Source organism: Pseudophryne corroboree, chromosome 10 (assembly GCF_028390025.1).
Source record: "Pseudophryne corroboree isolate aPseCor3 chromosome 10, aPseCor3.hap2, whole genome shotgun sequence".
Taxonomy (NCBI): domain Eukaryota; kingdom Metazoa; phylum Chordata; class Amphibia; order Anura; family Myobatrachidae; genus Pseudophryne; species Pseudophryne corroboree.
Window position 1 is genome coordinate 199,441,824 of NC_086453.1, and position 19,720 is coordinate 199,461,543.

The following is a 19,720-nucleotide window of genomic DNA, read 5'->3' on the forward strand; positions in this document are numbered from 1 at the left end:
ACAGATCCAGCGAGCAACCGTCTGCTTAGAAGCAGGAGCACCCAGCTTGTTGGGTGCATACAGGAGAAATAGCGAGTCAGTTTTCCCGACTCCAGCTGTCCTGGAAACATACTTTTCAGGGCCCTGACTACATCCAGTAACTTGGAATCCTCCAAGTCCCAAGTAGCCGCAGGCACCACAATAGGTTGGTTCACATGAAAAACGGATACCACCTTAGGAAAGAATTGGGAACGAGTCCTCAATTCCGCCTTATCCATATAAAAAACAGATAAAGGTTTTTGTATGACAAAGCCGCCAATTCTGATACACGCCTGGCCGACGCCAAGGCCCACAGAATGACCACTTTCCACGTGAGGTATTATAGCTCCACGGATTTAAGTGGCTCAACCCAATGCGACTTCAGGAAATCCAACACCACGTTGAGATCCCATGGTGCCACTGGAGGCACAAACGGGGGCTGACTATGCAGCACTCCCTTAACAAAAGTCTGAACTTCAGGCAGTGAAGCCAGTTCAATTTTGGAAGAAAATCGATAGAGCCGAAATCTGGACCTTAATGGAACCCAATTTTAGGCCCATAGTCACCTCTGACTGTAGGCAGTGCAGAAATCGACCTAGCTTAAATTTCTCCTTTGGGGCCTTCCTGGCCTCACAATACGCAACATATTTTCGCCATATGCGGCGATAATGGTTTGCGTTCACTTCTTTCCTAGCTTTAAATAGCGTAGGGATAACTTTCTCCGGAATTCCCTTTTCCTTCAGGATCCGGCGTTCAACCGCCATGCCGTCAACGCAGCCGCGGTACGTCTTGGAACAGACAGGCCCCCTGCTGCAGCAGGTCCTGTCTGAGCGGCAGAGGCCATAGGTCCTCTGAGATCATTTCTTGGAGTTCTGGTTACCAAGCTCTTCTTGGCCAACCCAGAACAATGAGTATATTTCTTACTCCTCTCCTCATTATTCTCATTACCCTGGGTAAGAAAGGCAGAGAAGGGAACACATACACCGACTGGTACACCCACGGTGTTACCAGAGCGTCCACAGCTATCGCCTGAGGGTCCTTGACCTGGCGCAATATCTTTGTAACTTTTAGTTGAGGCGGGACGCCATCATGTCCACCTGTGGCCTTTCCCAACGGTGTACAATCATTTGGAAGACTTCTGGATGAAGTCCCCACTCTCCCGGGTGGAGGTCGTGTCTTCTGAGAAAGTCTGCTTCTCAGTTATCCACTCCGGGAATGAACACTGCTGACAGTGCTAACACATGATTTTCCGCCCATCGGAGAATCCCTGTGGCTTCTGCCATCGCCATCCTGCTTCTTGTGCCGCCCTGTCGGTTTACATGAGCGACCGCCGTGATGTTGTCTGACTGGATCAGCACCGGCCGGTGTTGAAGCAGGGGTCTAGCCTGACTTAAGGCATTGTAAATGGCCCTCAGTTCCAGAGTATTTATGTGTAGGGAAGTCTCCTAACTTTTCCATAGCCTTGGAAGTTCCTTCCCTGTGTGACTGCCCCCCAGCCTCGAAGGCTGGCATCCGTTGTCACCAGGACCCAGTCCTGTATGCCGAATCTGCGGCCCCCTAGAAGATGAGCACTCTGCAGCCACCACAACAGCGACACCCTGACCCTTGGAGACAGGGTTATCCGCCGATGCATCTGAAGATGCGACCCGGACCACTTGTCCAACAGATCCCACTGGAAAATCCTTGCATGGGACTTGGCGAATGGAATTTCTTCGTAAGAAGCTACCATCTTTCCCAGGGCTCGCGTGCATTGATGCACCGACACCTATATACGTATTAGGAGGTCTCTGTCTAAAGACAACAACTCCTTGGACTTCTCCTCCGGGAGAAAACCTTTTTATCCTGTTCTGTGTCCAGAACCATACCCAGGAACAGTAGACGCGTCGTAGGAACCAGCTGCGACTTTGGAATATTCAGAAACCAGCCGTGCTGTTGTAGCACTTCCCGAGATAGTGCTACTCCGACGAACAACTGCTCCCTGGACCTCGCCTTTATAAGGAGATCGTCCAAGTACGGGATAATTATTTCGGCCATTACCTTGGTAAATACCTCGGTGCCGGGAACAGACCAACGGCAACGTCTGGAATTGGTAATGACAATCCTGTACCACAATATTGAGGTACTCCTGGTGAAGAGGGTAAATAGGGACATGCAGGTAATCATCCTTGATGTCCAGTGATACCATGAAATTCTCCAGGCTTGCAATAATCACCCTGAGCGATTCCATTTTGAACTTGAACCTTCGTATATAAGTGTTCAAGGCTTTCCATTTTAGAATGGGTCTCACCGAACCGTCTGGTTTCGGTACCACAACATTTTGGAATAGTAACCCCGGCCTTGTTGAAGGAGGGGTACCTTGATTTCACCTGCTGGAAGTACAGCTTGTGAATTGCCGCCAGTACTACCTTTCTCCGAGGGCAGCAGGCAAGGCTGATGTGAGGTAACGGCGAGGGGGAGTCACCTCGAACTCCAGCCTGTATCTCTGTGATACTATTTGCAGAACCTAGAGATCCACCTGTGGGCAAGCCCACTGGTCCCTGAAGTTCCCGAGACGCGCCCCTACCGCACCTGTCTCCACCTGTAGAGCCCCAGCGTCATGCGGTGGACTCAGAGGAAGCGGGGGAAGATTTTTGATCCTGGGAACTGGCTGCTGGTGCAGCTTTTATCCTTCTTCCCTTGTCTCTGCAGAAAGGAAGCGCCCTTGACCCGCTTGCTTTTCTGAAGCAGAAAGGACTGTACCTGAAAATACGGTGCTTTCTTAGGCTGTGAGGAAACCTGAGGTAAAATTGTTTTATTCCCGGCTGTTGCTGTGGATACGAGGTCCCAGAGACCATCCCCAAACAATTCCTCACCCTTATAAGGCAGAAACTCCATGTGCCTTTTACAGGCAGCATCACCTGTCCACTGCCGGGTTTCTAATACCCTCCTGGCAGAACGGACATTGCATTAATTCTGGATGCCAGCCGGCAAATATCCCTCTGTGCATCCTTTATATATAAATGCTCAATGTTAGCAAAATATTATCCCTGTCTTAGCGTATTAATATTATCTGACAGGGTATCAGACCACGCTGCAGCAGCACTATTTATGCTGAGGCAATTGCAGGTTTCAGTATATAACCTGAGTGTGTAAATACAGACTTCAGGATCGCCTCCTGCTTTTTATCAGCAGGTTCCTTCAAGGTGGCTGTATCCTAAGACGGCAGTGCCACCTTTTGACAAACGTGTAAGCGCCTTATCCACCCTAAGGGATATCTCCCAACGTGACCTATCCTCTGGCGGGAAAGGGTACGCCATCAGTAACTTTTTAGAAATTACCAGTTTCTTATCGAGGAAACCACGCTTCTTTACACACTTCATTCATTCATCTGATGGGGGAACAAAACACTGGCTGCTTTTTCTCCCCAAAAATAAAACCCCTTTTATGTGGTACTTGGGTTCATGTCAGAAAATGCGTAACACATTTTTCATTGCCGAGATCATGTAACGGATGTTCCTAGTGGATTGTGTATATGTCTCAACCTCGTCGACACTGGAGTCAGACTCCGTGTCGACATCTGTGTCTGCCATCTGAGGTAACGGGCGTTTTTTGAGCCCCTGATGGCCTTTGAGACGCCTGGGCAGGCGCGGGCTGAGAAGCCGGCTGTCCCACAGCTGTTACGTCATCCAGCCTTTTATGTAAGGAGTTGACACTGTCGGTTAATACCTTCCACCTATCCATCCACTCTGGTGTCGGCCCCACAGGGGGCGACATCCCATTTATCGGCCTCTGCTCCGCCTCCACGTAACCTTCCTCATCCAACATGTCGACACAGCCGTACCGACACACCGCACACACACACACAGGGAATGCTCTGACTGAGGACAGGACCCCACAAAGTCCTTTGGGGAGACCGAGAGAGAGTATGCCAGCACACACCAGAGCGCTATATAATGCAGGGATTAACACTATAACTGAGTGATTTTTCCCCAAATAGCTGCTTGTATACATATATTGCGCCTAAATTTAGTGCCCCCCCTCTCTTTTTAACCCTTTGAGCCTGAAAACGACAGGGGAGAGCCTGGGGAGCTGTCTTCCAGCTGCACTGTGAAGAGAAAATGGCGCCAGTGTGCTGAGGGAGAAGCCCCGCCCCTTTTTCAACTGACTTTCTCCCGCTTTTTCTGGAATACTGGCAGGGGTAATTTTACATCTATATAGCCTCTAGGACTATATATGATGTAGATTTGCCAGCCAAGGTGTCATATATTGCCCTCAGGGCGCCCCCCCCCCAGCGCCCTGCACCCATCAGTGACCGGAGTGTGAGGTGTACATGAGGAGCAATGGCGCACAGCTGCAGTGCTGTGCGCTACCTTGGTGAAGACCGAAGTCTTCTGCCGCCGATTTTCCGGACTCTTCATGCTTCTGGCTCTGTAAGGGGGACGGCGGCGCGGCTCCGGGAACGAACACCAAGGTCGGGTCCTGCGGTCGATCCCTCTGGAGCTAATGGTGTCCAGTAGCCTAAGAAGCCCAAACTACCACCTGTTAGGTAGGTTCGCTTCTTCTCCCCTTAGTCCCTCGCTGCAGTGAGTCTGTTGCCAGCAGATCTCACTGTAAAATAAAAAACCTAAATATACTTTCTTTCTAGGAGCTCAGGAGAGCCCCTAGTGTGCATCCAGCTCAGCCGGGCACAAGAATCTAACTGAGGTCTGGAGGAGGGTATTAGTGGGAGGAGCCAGTGCACACCAGGTAGTCCTAAAGCTTTCTTTAGTTGTGCCCAGTCTCTTGCGGAGCCGCTAATCCCCATGGTCCTTACGGAGTCCCCAGCATCCACTTAGGACGTTAGAGAAAAGGGCATTCCGAAGGAAGTCATTCCTATGCTGATTAAAGCTAGGAAAGATGTGACCGTAAGACATTATCACCGCATATGGCGAAAATATGTTGCTTGGTGTGAGGCTAGGAAGGCCCCAACGGAGGAATTTCAACTCGGTCGATTTCTGCACTTCCTACAGTCAGGAGTGACTATGGGCCTAAAATTGGGTTCCATTAAGGTCCAGATCTCGGCTCTTTCGATTTTCTTCCAAAAAGAACTGGCTTCACTGCCTGAAGTTCAGACTTTTGTCTTGGAACAGACAGGGCCCCTGCTGTAGCAGATCCTGTCTGAGCGGTAGAGGCCATGGGTCCTCTGATATCATTTCTTGAAGCTCTTCTTGGCCCATCCGGAACCACGAGTATCGTTCTTACTCCTCGTTTTCTTATTATTCTCAGTACCTTTGGTATGAGAGGCAGAGGAGGGAATACATAAACCGACTGGTACACCCACGGTGTCACTAGAGCGTCCACAACTATTGCCTGAGGGTCCCTTGACCTGGCGCAATATCTAGTTTTTTGTTCAGGCGGGACGCCATCATGTCCACCTGTGGCCTTTCCCAACGGTTTACCAACAGTTGGAAGACTTCTGGATGAAGTCCCCACTCTCCCGGGTGTAGGTCGTGTCTGCTGAGGAAGTCTGCTTCCCAGTTGTCCACTCCCGGAATGAACACTGCTGACAGTGCTAAGACGTGATTTTCCGCCCATCGGAGAATCCTTGTGGCTTCTGCCATCGCCATCCTGCTTCTTGTGCCGCCCTGTCGGTTTACATGGGCGACTGCCGTGATGTTGTCTGATTGGATCAGTACCGGCCGGTTTTGAAGCAGAGGCCTTGCCAGACTTAGGGCATTGTAAATGGCCCTCAGTTCCAGAATATTTATGTGTAGGGACGACTCCTGACTTGACCAAAGTCCTTGGAAATTTCTTCCCTGTGTGACTGCCCCCCAGCCTCGAAGGCTGGCATCCGTGGTTACCAGGACCCAGTCCTGTATGCCGAATCTGCGGCCCTCTTGAAGATGAGCACTCTGCAGCCACCACAGTAGAGATACCCTGGTCCTTGGAGACAGGGTTATCAGCCGATGCATCTGAAGATGCGATCCCGACCACTTGTCCAAGAGGTCCCACTGAAAGGTTCTTGCATGGAACCTGCCGAATGGAATTTTGCTTCGTAAGAAGCTACCATTTTTCCCAGGACTCGTGTGCAGTGATGCACAGATACCTGTTTTGGTTTCAGGAGGTCTCTGACTAGAAATGACAGCTCCTTGGCTTTCTCCTGCGGGAGAAACACTTTTTTCTGTTCTGTGTCCAGAACCATCCCCAGGAACAGTAGGCGTGTGGTAGGAACCAGCTGTGACTTTGAAATGTATAGAATCCATCCGTGCTGTTGTAGCACTTCCCGAGATAGTGCTACTCCGACCAACAACTGCTCCTTGGACCTCGCCTTTATAAGGAGATCGTCCAAGTACGGGATAATTAAAACTCCCTTTTTTCGAAGGAGTATCATCATTTCTGCCATTACCTTGGTAAAGACCCTCGGTGCCGTGGACAGTCCAAACGGCAGTGTTTGGAATTGGTAATGGCAATCCTGTACCCCAAATCTGAGGTACTCCTGGTGAGGATCGTAAATGGGGACATGTAGGTAAGCATCCTTGATGTCCAGGGATACCATGTAATCCCCCTCCTCCAGGCTTGCAATAACCGCCCTGAGCGATTCCATCTTGAACTTGAATTTTTTTATGTATGTGTTCAAGGATTTCAAATTTAAAATGGGTCTCACCGAACCGTCCGGTTTCGGTACCACAAACAGTGTGGAATAGTAACCCCGTCCTTGTTGAAGTAGGGGCACCTTGACTATCACCTGCTGGGAATACAGCTTGTGAATTGCCTCTAGCACAGCCTCCCTGCCTGAGGGAGTTGTCGGCAAGGCAGATTTGAGGAAACGGCGGGGGGGGAGACGCCTCGAATTCCAGCCTGTACCCCTGAGATACTACTTGAAGGATCCAGGGATCCACCTGTGAGCGAGCCCACTGATCGCTGAAATTTTTGAGGCGGCCCCCCACTGTACCTGGCTACGCCTGTGGAGCCCCCGCGTCATGCGGTGGACTCAGAGGAAGCGGGGGAAGAATTTTGATTCTGGGAACTGGCTGACTGGTGCAGCTTTTTCCCTCTTCCCTCGTCTCTGTGCAGAAAGGAAGCGCCTTTGACCCGCTTGCTTTTCTGAAGCCGAAAGGACTGTACCTGATAATACAGTGCTTTCTTAGGCTGTGAGGAAACCTGAGGTAAAAAAATTTCTTCCCAGCTGTTGCTGTGGATACGAGGTCCCAGAGACCATCCCCAAACAATTCCTCACCCTTATAAGGCTCTATGTGCCTTTTAAAGTCAGCATCACCTGTCCAGTGTCGGGTCTCTAATACCCTCCTGACAGAATGGACATTGCATTAATTCTGGATGCCAGCCGGCAAAATATCCCTCTGTGCATCCCTCATATATAAGACGACGTCTTTAATATGCTCTTATGTTCGCAATAGTATCCCTGTTTGACAGGGTCACAGACCACGCTGCAGCAGCACTATCTGCAGGTCTCAGTCTAGTACCTGAGTGTGTAAATACAGACTTCAGGATAGCCTCCTGCTTTTTATCAGCAGGTACCTTCAAAGTGGCCGTATCCTAAGACGGCAGTGCCACCTTTTTTGACAAACGTTTGAGCGCCTTATCCACCCTAGGGGATATCTCCCAACGTAACTTATCCTCTGGCGGGAAAGGGTACGCCATCAGTAACTTTTTAGAAATTACCAGTTTCTTATCGGGGGAACCCACGCTTTTTCACACTTCATTCACTCATTTGATGGGGGAACCAAACACTGCCTGCTTTTTCTCCCCAAACATAAAACCCTTTTTTAGTGGTACTTGGGTTAATGTCAGAAATGTGTAACACATTTTTTATTGCCGGGATCATGTAACGGATGTTCCTAGTGGATTGTGTATATGTCTCAACCTCGTCGGCACTGGAGTCAGACTCCGTGTCGACATCTGTGTCTGCCATCTGAGGGAGCGGGCATTTTTGAGCCCCTGATGGCCTTTGAGACGCCTGGGCAGGCGCGGGCTGAGAAGCCGGCTGTCCCACAGCTGTTACGTCATCCAGCCTTTTATGTAAGGAGTTGACACTGTCGGTTTATACCTTCCACCTATCCATTCACTCTGGTGTCGGCCCCCAGGGGGCGACATCACATTTATCGGCATCTGCTCTGCCACCACATAAGCCTCCTCATCAAACGTGTCGACACAGCCGTACCGACACACCGCACACACACAGGGAATGCTCTGACTGAGGACAGGACCCCACACAGCCCTTTGGGGAGACAGAGAGAGAGTATGCCAGCACACACCAGAGCGCTATATAATTTAGGGATTAACACTATATTGAGTGAATTTTTCCCAATAGCTGCTTGTATATACAATATTGCGCCTAAATTTAGTGCCCCCCCTCTCTTTTTAACCCTTTGAGCCTGCAAACTACAGGGGAGAGCCTGGGGAGCTGTCTTCCACCTGCACTGTGAAGAGAAAATGGCGCCAGTGTGCTGAGGGAGATAGCTCCGCCCCTTTTTCGCGGACTTTTCTCCCGCTTTTTTATGGATTCTGGCAGGGGTATTTATCACATATATAGCCTCTGGGGCTATATATTGTGATATATTTGCCAGCCAAGGTGCTTTTATTGCTGCTCAGGGCGCCCCCCCCCCCAGCGCCCTGCACCCTCAGTGACCGGAGTGTGAGGTGTACATGAGGAGCAATGGCGCACAGCTGCAGTGCTGTGCGCTACCTTGGTGAAGACTGATGTCTTCTGCCGCCGATTTTCCGGACCTCTTCTTGCTTCTGGCTCTGTAAGGGGGACGGCGGCGCGGCTCCGGGAACGAACACCAAGGCCAGTTCCATGCGGTCGATCCCTCTGGAGCTAATGGTGTCCAGTAGCCTAAGAAGCCCAAGCTAGCTGCAAGCAGGTAGGTTCGCTTCTTCTCCCCTTAGTCCCTCGATGCAGTGAGCCTGTTGCCAGCAGGTCTCACTGTAAAATAAAAAACCTAAAATAAACTTTCTTTCTAGGAGCTCAGGAGAGCCCCTAGTGTGCATCCAGCTCGGCCGGGCACAGAAATCTAACGGAGGCTTGGAGGAGGGTCATAGTGGGAGGAGCCAGTGCACACCAGGTAGTCTAAAAGCTTTCTTTTAGTTGTGCCCAGTCTCCTGCGGAGCCGCTATTCCCCATGGTCCTTTCGGAGTTCCCAGCATCCACTAGGACGTTAGAGAAATAAGAATTTACTCACCGGTAGTTCTATTTCTCGTAGTCCGTAGTGGATGCTGGGAGCCCGTCCCAAGTGCGGACTCTCTGCAATACATGTATATAGTTATTGCTTAACTAAAGGGTTATTGTATGAGCCATCTGTTGAGAGAGGCTCAGTTATTGTTCATACTGTTAACTGGGTATAGTTATCACGAGTTGTACGGTGTGATTGGTGTGGCTGGTATGAGTCTTACCCGGGATTCCAAATCCCTTCCTTATTGTGTCAGCTCTTCCGGGTACAGTTTCCTTAACTGAGGTCTGGAGGAGGGGCATAGAGGGAGGAGCCAGTGCACACCAGGTAGTCCTAATTCTTTCTTAGAGTGCCCAGTCTCCTTCGGAGCCCGCTATTCCCCATGGTCCTTACGGAGTTCCCAGCATCCATTACGGACTACGAGAAATAGAATTACCGGTGAGTAAATTCTTATTTTCTGGCATAAACATGAATGGAAGCTAAGTAAACTGTTCCCTGTACTGGATGCAAGATAGATTTTTGAAAAATAACCTGCATCAGTGGTTCAGCATTAAGTAGTTTGGGATATAAGTTATTATATACATACACATACATATAAATTACATGGCGCCCAAGACTTAGTACACATCATACTTTACCGTTCTCATAATGTGCTGCCTAGCCCTCCTGGCTTTTGTTGAATAAACAAAGGCTCGACGCACAGCTCGCACTGCCAAGCTGAAGCAACGATTTTTTCGGCCACGAAAATGCTGTATAAAAAAATCAAAAATGAATAAATAATAATATACAAATTGGTTTTACACAAAATATGAGTTCACCCATTTTTATCCATTTATGGGATTCTGAGCAATTTAAGACACTTATCACTTTGAATTAAGAGCAATGGTCAGTTAAAAAAAATAAAAAATTAACTGTTGTCATACTAATCTTAATTAATGGTTAAAATATGTGGTTTAACTACAAAAATATATTGGGCCTAATTCAGACCTGATCGTGCAGTAGCAGCAAGTTTGTCAGCATATGGACAAAACCATGTGCACTGCAGGGTGGCAGATATAACGTGCAGAGAGAGTAATACCCCTTTTCAACTGTAGCACGGGTCGTAGCCGTGTCGCCTGACACGGCTGCAACCCGTGCTACAGCCCCCTTTCACACTGCGCTCACCAACCCGGCATATTGCCGGGCTAGTGACGCAGCATGGGCGCCCTCCCATACACTGAACGGGAGCCGTGTCGCCTCGACACGGCTTCCATTCACACTAGACAGCTAGCCGGGTTGAACACGTGTTCAACCCGGCAAGCTACCCGGGTAGGATTCCCAGATCACTTGATCCGGGAATTTGCAGGGGGACCCTATTCCACTAGGGAAAAACACTGGAAAATGCGCGCCCCCGCGCATTTACCAGTGTTTTAAAACCTAGTAGAAAAGGGGTATTCGATTTGGTTGGGGTGTGTTTAAACTGAAATCTAAAATGCAGTGTAAAAATAAAGCAGACAGTATTTACACTGCACAGAAACAATATAACACACCCAAATCTACAGCTCACTGCAAATGTTATATCTGCCCCCGCCCCTGCAGTGAACATGGTTTTGTCCATCTGCTATCAAATTTGCTGCTATGATCAGGTCTGAATTACCCCCTAAACATTAACAGAATACACATCATTCAGTATTAAACAGGAAAGATTTACGTCAACAAACACAAAAGCGAAGTTTTCTCTCCTACAATGAAGAACAAAACATCTAAAAACTATTCTCCATTTATTTCAAAAAGACTGAAAACAATTAGCTATAAATAACATTATAATACTTGTTTGTTGTAAAGTAGGGCTGGCCAAACCGGTCCTCGAGATCTACCAACAGTTCATGTTTTCCAGGTCTCCTGGAGATCTGTAGAATTGTCAGTTTGGAATGAATGCAGCACATCTTAATTAGTAATGACTACACCTGTGCACCATCTAGGTGGTCTGGAAAATGCGGACTGTTGGTAGATCTCGAGGACCGGTTTGGCCAGCCCTGTTGTAAAGCATAGTCATTTCCAAATTGTACATACACGAGTATGTGGCTGTAAAACTAATTGGTGGTATCTTGCTTTACATAACTCCACACACACAGCCTTCCCAAACCCAGCTTATGTATACTTGTGCCCTGCCTACCCTCCGTTTCACATAGAGCATGTACTTCTAGTAGTGAGAGTCAGTTAAAAACAGATCCCAACTCTATGCCAATTCGGACCATTAGTGCACGGAAAAGACACAGATACCAACCAAAAACATGAATTCCCCATTGGCAATGGTGTCGCATTTAGTAACAAATGCAAACACATCAACAGTGCATTTGACATTCGTTCATTACGAGCATTCATGTGCATAAATACAGCGAGTGCAAGGGGCGCCACTGCTGTGGGGCACAGAGGTTTAGGAGGGTGTGGGCCAAGATTATAAAGTTGCATACCAATTTCCCAGATTTACCTGCTAAGCAATTGGGTCAGATCCATTGCCCAGCCTGAATTTTGTGACATTAAGTTTCCACTGAGAGGTGTCTGGAGGGCACTGTAATGTGTCATAACCTGATCTGCTCATTGTAATGTCTATGGCACTATGATCAGAGATGCAAGACTTTTAGTTGCCCAGTGCCAGAAAGAAATGGTGCCCCCCCCACCCCCCCTCCAAATATATAAGATAGGGCCAGCGTGCATGTCATAAACATAGAGGCGTGGCTTCATGGGGAGGGGGCATTGTCACAAAATAGTACCAATTCATATTACGCAAGGTAGAGTTCCCTTTTGCACATTAAACGAGAGAGAGAGAGAGAGAGAGAGAGAGAGAGAGAGAGAGAGAGAGAGAGAGAGAGAGAGAGAGAGAGAGAGAGAGAGAGAGAGAGAGAGAGAGAGAGAGTGTTTTTATACTTACGTCTGCTCATAAAGCAGTTGCCTTCCACAAGCCCAGACGCTGCAGACACAGAAGGGGAAGCCCAGCGGCGGAGCCTAACAAGGTACGGGATGCTGCCTGGCTACCCATGTGACAACTAGCAGGGCGCTGCAGCTGCCAAGCTGCTAAAGCCCACACAATACTACTGCAGTGGTGGCTGTTGTTGGCGGTCCTGCGCATACAATGCGATGTGCTGTGTGCCAGGCACCGCTAGTTACAGCCCTGCGTATAATGTTACATAATAAGAAGTGGAGCATTGTAGTGTGGCACAATAAGAAATAAAGGCACTATAGTACAGCATAATATGAACTGGGGCACTATAAAGTTGTTGCTATTTATTATTATTATTATTATTATTATTATTAACAGATTCTTATATAGCGCAGCATATTCCGTTGCGCTTTACAATTAGAACAACAGTAACAGAACAAAACTGGGCAAAAATAGACAGAGGTAGGATGGCCCTGCTCGCAAGCTTACAATCTATAGGGAAATAGGTATTGATACACAAGGATAGATGCTACCTATTGCATAATGGTCCACCAAATTGCTAGGTTCTTAATGGGTTGTATGATATGATCACCCAGCAATGTTGGAAGACATAATATGTGAGGTTATGTGGACTGTACAGAGAGAGATTGTAATTAGATAAGGAAGAACTGAAGGTTATGTGGGTGGGTCTGGAATTTGATAGGCTTGTCTGAAGAGGTGAGTTTTCAGGGACCGTTTATAGGTTTGGAGACTAGAGGTGAGTCTTATTGTGCGTGGGAGGGCATTCCACAGAGTGGGGGAAGCCCAGATAAAGTGCTGTAATTTTGAGTGGGAACAAGTAATACGTGTGGATGAGAGACGCAGATCTTGTGCAGAGTGGAGAGGTCTGGTTGGGAGATATTTTGAGATAAGTGAAGAGATGTATGATGGTGCAGTTTGGTTAATAGAGTGGCAAAATCTGAACTGGAGAGCACTCTTCAGTAGGGATGGCCATTGACCATCGATGATTCCCAATTATCAATGGTTTATGGACGATGTTGAATGCTTTTGCCATTGATGGGAGAGAACCAGCATAAATGAGTATTTATTTATTTTTGCAAGGTACTGGGATGCCACAAAGCCCCGCCCCTGGGCTGTGATTGGCCCACAGGTCATTCACTGAAATAGCAGGGTTGACCATCGGTGGGAGAAACCATCGATGGTCTCCCATAGATTAGTTCATGACCATCAATGGCAACTCACAGCTTCACCATCGATGGCGAACACACAGCTGGCCATCCCTACGCTACAGTGGCACAGTATAAACAGGGGATACTATGTCATAATGTGTACTGGCAGCCCTATAATGTGACATAATGACCATAATGGTAACTATGATGGTTCATAAAATAAAACTAGCACACTACTACAGGTCAGAAAAATAAACTAGGGTACTATTATGAGGCATGAAATGAATAACTGCTGTGGAGACATGTCTCAAGAAGCATTGGGGCAGAGGGGCACATTCAATATGTTGCTATGGGGCCCACAAAGTTCTAATTTTGCCCCTACAAGTATTCACAGCAAACAGAATGGTACCTCAACGCTGGCAGGGGAAATTCAGTAGCACTTAACCATCGATGGCAGGAAACCATCTGGTTCTCCCCCTTCAATGGTAAAAATATTCAACATTGGTCATAGACCATCAATGATTTCAAATAATCGATGGTCACCCCTAGTAGACTACCAGATAAACAGGAACAATTGTGGCTCCACAAAAAAACATATTAGGACAAAAAATAATTGTGCTTATTAGGATGAAGTTCCTTAGTTACACTAAAAGACCATATTACTGTCAATACCTTAGTGTTCAATCTAGCACCCTGCACCTAATCAGTGGGGAGGGCATAATTTAGACTTTTGTGAAACATCACATATAAAATGTTGCCCCTAAAAATTAAAAGATGCCCTCCTCACTGATTAGTTGCATGGTGCCAGAATGAACACTATCTTAGGGTATTCGGCTCTGTAACACACATCAGGAATTTAAATTAAATTTGGCTTTGACAAGGTTTTCTTGCGTCTTCATTATATACTTTGGCTATTGGAAATAATGCAATAAGAGATGTATGTGTATATGTCTTCCCCGCTTCATCTGCCATAAACAGTAAGTACAGCCGGGAACAACACGGATATTGGTAAATGTGCCCTTGCTCCCCCAAGTCACCAAATCAGGCTTTGGTTGCTGTACATCTCCAAGCAAAACATGTCAGCTTCCACTGCAACGTGTAGGAAGCTGGCAGCCTGTATGTCACCCACATTCTCCTCACTCACCCGGGCATGTTTAAGCACCTCCTGAACCCTCCAGTAACGATCAGGACCCCGGCTCCGGACCCACCGGGACAGGCTGAGGAAAACCATACTGTGTCCTCTACCAAGTTCCTCGTTGCCCTTAATAAACGTGGCGGGCTGCTCTCAGTCGCTGCTCTGACATTCTCGGCGGGCACGTTAGACGTGGAGCATTTTTTTTTTTTTTTATCGTATCAAACTTTATTGACAAGACTTGAACAATAGCGCCTTTTATTTATATGTATGTATGTATATGTATATATATATATATATATATATATATATATATATATATATATATGATACATGAGTGAAACTTAAAGGACAGCACGATGACACACGATATGTCTCTAAATCTCATTTATTTTTACTCTGCTAATAAGAGAAACAAATGTCGGTTTACAAAGAGACAGACAAAAGGATCCCCAAAAAACGTGAAGGGGCACATTTATCAACTTACTAGTTGTAGCTATTTAAAACTCATAGGGCAATATTCAATAGTTTTATCGCGCACAATCTCCCGTTTAAAGTGACGGGGCGATATTCAATTAATCTTTTTTATCGCGGCTATCGCGCCCATAGAGGTTGGGTTTAGCTGTGTAAAGCAGCTAATTAAAGCGGCTAAACCCAACCAAACTAATGGGCGCTATGTTAAAAGTCAACTTTGTGCGCCAAAACAGTCACTTTTAAGCATACTTACCTACTTTCTAATTATACTCTTCGTGAGAAGCCCAGAGAGGAGACGATGCAGGAGACTTCGAGGGCGGGGCCGGGCTGTGAAATCATCAAGCCCCACCCCCACATCGGGAAAATGCTGTAATTTCCGGGTACGCGTGAAGGGATGGGGATAAAATGACGCGATTCGTGGCATTTTAACCCCTCCCCACGGACCCGCAAATACGGGAGATTATGTCTCCATCCTGCCCGCATCACTAGGGTGCGAGCAGGAAGCGGGAGACCAGCCTACTCTTCCGGGGTTCCGGGAGGCTGCCCCAAAAAAGGTGAGCCTCCCGCTGCTTCCGGGAGAGTGGGCAAGTATGCTTTTAAGGCATTTCAGCTTATTACCCCCGGGGGTGCGAGCCGAAATGCCAGTGCCGGCAGCCATCGCGTCCGAACGGAATAACAATTGAATTGCTCCCTTAGGCCCGTTCAAGTGGCTGCTGGCGCAAAAACAATTGAATAGCGCCCATTGCATATGATAAATGGTGCTCCAGGCAATTAGCTCCTGTTGGAGCTGACTGGCTGAAGCACCATTTATCATACGTAACACGTTTTAAATAGCTAAAATTTGTTGATAAATGGGCCCCTATGGTTTGGCAGCAATACTTACTATTATGCCGGCAGTGTTTACCAATACTCACTTCTATAAGACGGTCCAGCGGTGTCCCTCTCCTTTGCGCAGTCCTTTCTGTGTTGCTGTCCGCTTGATGGTGGCTGCGAAAGGTTCATGTGAAATGTGCATATCTCTTCAACCCAGCGGGTATTGATGGATCTCCATTGCCAGCAAAGGGGACCCTATTGGCAACACCATGTGTTGATGGTCTTATATAATGGTGTAAAAATAGGCTTTACGTCACTTGGGGGTATATTTATCACAATCTTCATTTTTAATGTTGATGTAATATTTTTGACATAAACTCACAACGTGAAAATTAATATATTAATATATTACCATTTTTCTTTTGCCGGCAGACGGCCTTCGATAACAGCCGAACTGGCTGGAAGCAGTGTGAAAGTGTGATGCTATCACACTGCTTCCTGGTTGGGGTACTGTGCAGTCAATGCACATGCATCACCACGGCCAACAGAGAGGGACCCAGAGGATCCCTCTCCAGAAGAATTTATGAAGAAGCAGCCTGTAGGCTACTGTAGGCTAATGCCATCTTGAGATGGTGTTAACTAACGGGGTCAAGATCTGGAATGTGAAGCCTATGGGGGCTGCATTTTGCTGTTGTAACTGTAAGGACTGTGGCATATATCAGAGATATATGCTGCAATCCCTCCATGGTACATCTGGGTGATACTTAATATTTGCAGGTGCCCTCGAGGACATCTATCCAACCTACAGAGCACTTGCTTGCAACAGAAACTCCCTGTTTGGACTGGGAACCTTATTTTGTATCGGAGTAATTTCAGATTAAGGGAGTTATTAAGAGTTGTTATAGCAAACCAAAAGTGCACGTTAATGGTCAAAACCCTGTTGCACAGCAGGTAGGGCAGAAGTAACATGTGCAGAGAAACAATGCAGTCCCAATATTTATGAAACCTTGGTATACATACGGAATGGACTATGGATACTGTTGGTATGTACTGTGTTCTGATACAGACCAAAGAGGAGGCTCTGACCATTGACTGGACTGTTGTTGTAATAATGACCAGGACAAAGCCTTGCAATGTGTTCCATGTAATATTTGTCCCCATTCTTCATCCCTACAGCAAATCTGAATCCGCTGGAGCCCCTGTGACATCATTTCATACTGCAAAGGATTAAATTGCAGTTGCTCACATCAAGGTCAAACACCCTCATCTCCTTAGGCACATGAAGTGTCAAAACTAGGAACACAGTGGGGGAGATTCAAATGTTTGAAAAGTCAGTTGGGTGTCTGTTTTTTTCTGTCTATTAGATAGGAAAAACCAGACTCCCAACTGACTTTTCAAACATTTGAATCTCCCCCAGTGAGTGGTGAGGATAAGTGGGGATACATGGACAAGGAGGACTTGACATAATGTATGAAATAGGTATAAAGGATGCCATCCTGGGACCAGAGTATTGTTGGTGATCTTTTCTTCAAGAGGTTGGAGTTAGGATTGTGGCTCTTGTTTAGTTAGCAAGTATTTGGCCCTCATCGCTTCTCTGCCAGCAGTCTCCCTCTGGAGTAACCTCATGAGCTTTGCAAATGCAATCACATCTGTGATTTGTATCTGCGACGGTAAGCTGAGTAAGCCGGATCTTACTCAGGCTTGCCATCTCTGTGTGGCTTGAGAGGCCAAGGAAAATGCGTACACGACACAGTCCTTGGCTTCGCCACTCCCCAGTGCCGGCCACCAATGGCGTATCTATAATGGGTGCAGTGTGTGCGGTGCACACGGGCCCCTGAGTCCAGAGGGGGCCCCCACCGCACACACTGCACCCATTTTTCAAATACTCGCCCCTCCGAAGTCCAGCGCCGGCATCCGCAGCTCTACTAGAACTCTGTGAAAATGGCTCAGCGGCCATTTTCACGGAGTTCTGCACATGCGCAGCAGTGAAATCTCAGGGAAAATGGCCACCACGCCATTTTCACGGAGATCTGCGCATGCGCAGTAGAGTCTGAGCCCTCTAGTGCTCAGACTCTACAGCGTTCCGGGCAGAGAGGAGGGGGCCCGAACGGAGGAGGCTGAACATGGGCCTCCTCCTCTCTTAAAACCTCCCTGCCGGTCACCCTTGTACCTCCCTTTGAATGCTTCTGACTGTCAGTCAGGCAGAGGCGTCCGCATCCCTGTGATGCGATCGCAGGACCCGTTCTGCAAATGCGCATGAGCGATCTTTACTGAATTAGGCCCAAAGTCTCCTTGTCTGATGTGTTGAGGACTTTTGACTATCCTCTCCTAAATTTAAACATGGTTGGGAGGAGATGATTCAGTATTGACCCGCAAGATGGGCACATTGTTTGTACAGAAATGTAACATCCATATGCACAGTTGCTTGAACCCACCCCATCCATATTTATCTGCTTTTCGGAGTAGCTGTAATTGTTATCAGTGTGCATTTCAGTGCTGTGCTCATAGGGTGGGAATTTCCAGCCTGTTTCAAGGATAAATGAGCACTAGCTTAACAAGGAGCACAAATGTGTGAGAGAAATGACACAGTGAAAAAATGGACAATGGAAAATAAAAAATAAAAGTAAGAATAAAAGTAATGAAAAAAATCAAAATCCTAAAATTATAACTACAAATAGAAGATAGAAGGAGGTGAAGAGTAGAGAATATAGTAATAATAACAGGAAATAAGATGGGATAAGATGCATGAAGAGGCGTTTTAAGCTGAGGGGGCCTGTGTGCAGACTCCGGGTAGGCCCCCTCCTCTCCATGGCGCTGTAGGCTCCAGCACTGTGCCGGAGTCTACTGCGCATGCACAGGTCTCCGGAAATATGTCACACGCGCAATGATCCAGAGACAAATTTCGTACTGCGCATGTGCGGCGGCCATTTTTGATGGGATTTTTGCAGCGGACGCATCACCTGTCACGGTACTCCGGAAAGATAAGTATTACAATAACATGATAGAAACGCCAATGGATGTATGATACTTAAGGGTCTAGTTACTAAGACTTGGATGGAGGTAAAGTGAACAGAGAAAAAGTAACAGCCGACTAGCTCCTTTCACTTTTCAAACACAGCCTGTGACATGGTAGTTAGGAGCTACTTGGCTGGTACAGTACTTTATCTGCATCCACTTTATTTCAATCCAAGGCTTAGTAAATAGACCCTTTAGCTGTATAATGGGAACAGCAATGTGTGCAATAAATTTAAACATGCTATAGCCAAATACTCTTAAACTAAACTTTATAGGACTTAAACTATACTTTACAGGAAATAATATAACTAGTAACAAAGTAAATTTTTCAGAAAGTTTATTTGATGGTCTAAACACCCACATGTAGGGTTGATAAAATTACAACAGCCAAACAACAATGGTGACAATAACTTTCAACACATCCTGAATTACAACCATGCAGCCATATTGAGATTCCTGCAAGATTGGTCGCATGGACAAGATCTCTACGTCAACACTTTGATAGAGGGGCAAATTTTAGAGGACTGTAATCTAGGATTTTTACACATGCGGAACAATTGCAAAATAATCCTTTGTTATGGTCAACAAGAAAGCTATGGCATATTCTTTGGCACATAAGTAGTCTTAACTCCCATAAATCAATTTTTTTTTTGTCGTTCTTAGGAAATCCAGAGATTCAGGGGTGAAAGGTGTCCATCCCATTCACTAAATTATACCAGGAAGGTTTGACGAATATCAGGACTTTCTTGGATATAGGGGTATATTCAACTGAAGTCGGATCCATTCCGACATTCATTTGTCGGAATGGATCTGACCTGGGCTATTCAAAGCAATCTCATTTCGACTTTAAAAAAGTCGAATTGAGATGCGGGCAGAGGGGGAGAGCAACACCGGAGGAGACGATGGGGGCACAGGGGGAGAGCAGCGCCGGAGGAGACGGGAGAGCCGCGGGCACAGGGTGAGAGCAGAGATGGGGGAGAGCCGGGAGTGCAGCGCTACAGCAGCTGGCAGCGTAGCCGGAGGATGTCACAGC

General features: G+C 47.1%; 1 protein-coding gene across 1 annotated transcript in view; it reads right to left on the minus strand.

Annotated features, from left to right (window-relative positions):
* Window positions 1-14,575, minus strand: part of MRPL20 (mitochondrial ribosomal protein L20) — a 52,643-nt gene extending 38,068 nt beyond the window's left edge. The window contains exons 1-2 of the mRNA XM_063941872.1: window positions 14,398-14,575; window positions 9,803-9,913 (exon numbers count right to left, since the gene is read on the minus strand). Coding sequence (XP_063797942.1) covers window positions 9,803-9,913; window positions 14,398-14,484 — 198 coding nt within the window. The 5' untranslated portion in view covers window positions 14,485-14,575. The remainder of the gene's footprint in view (window positions 1-9,802; window positions 9,914-14,397) is intronic.
* Between the last annotated feature and the right edge of the window lie 5,145 nt (window positions 14,576-19,720).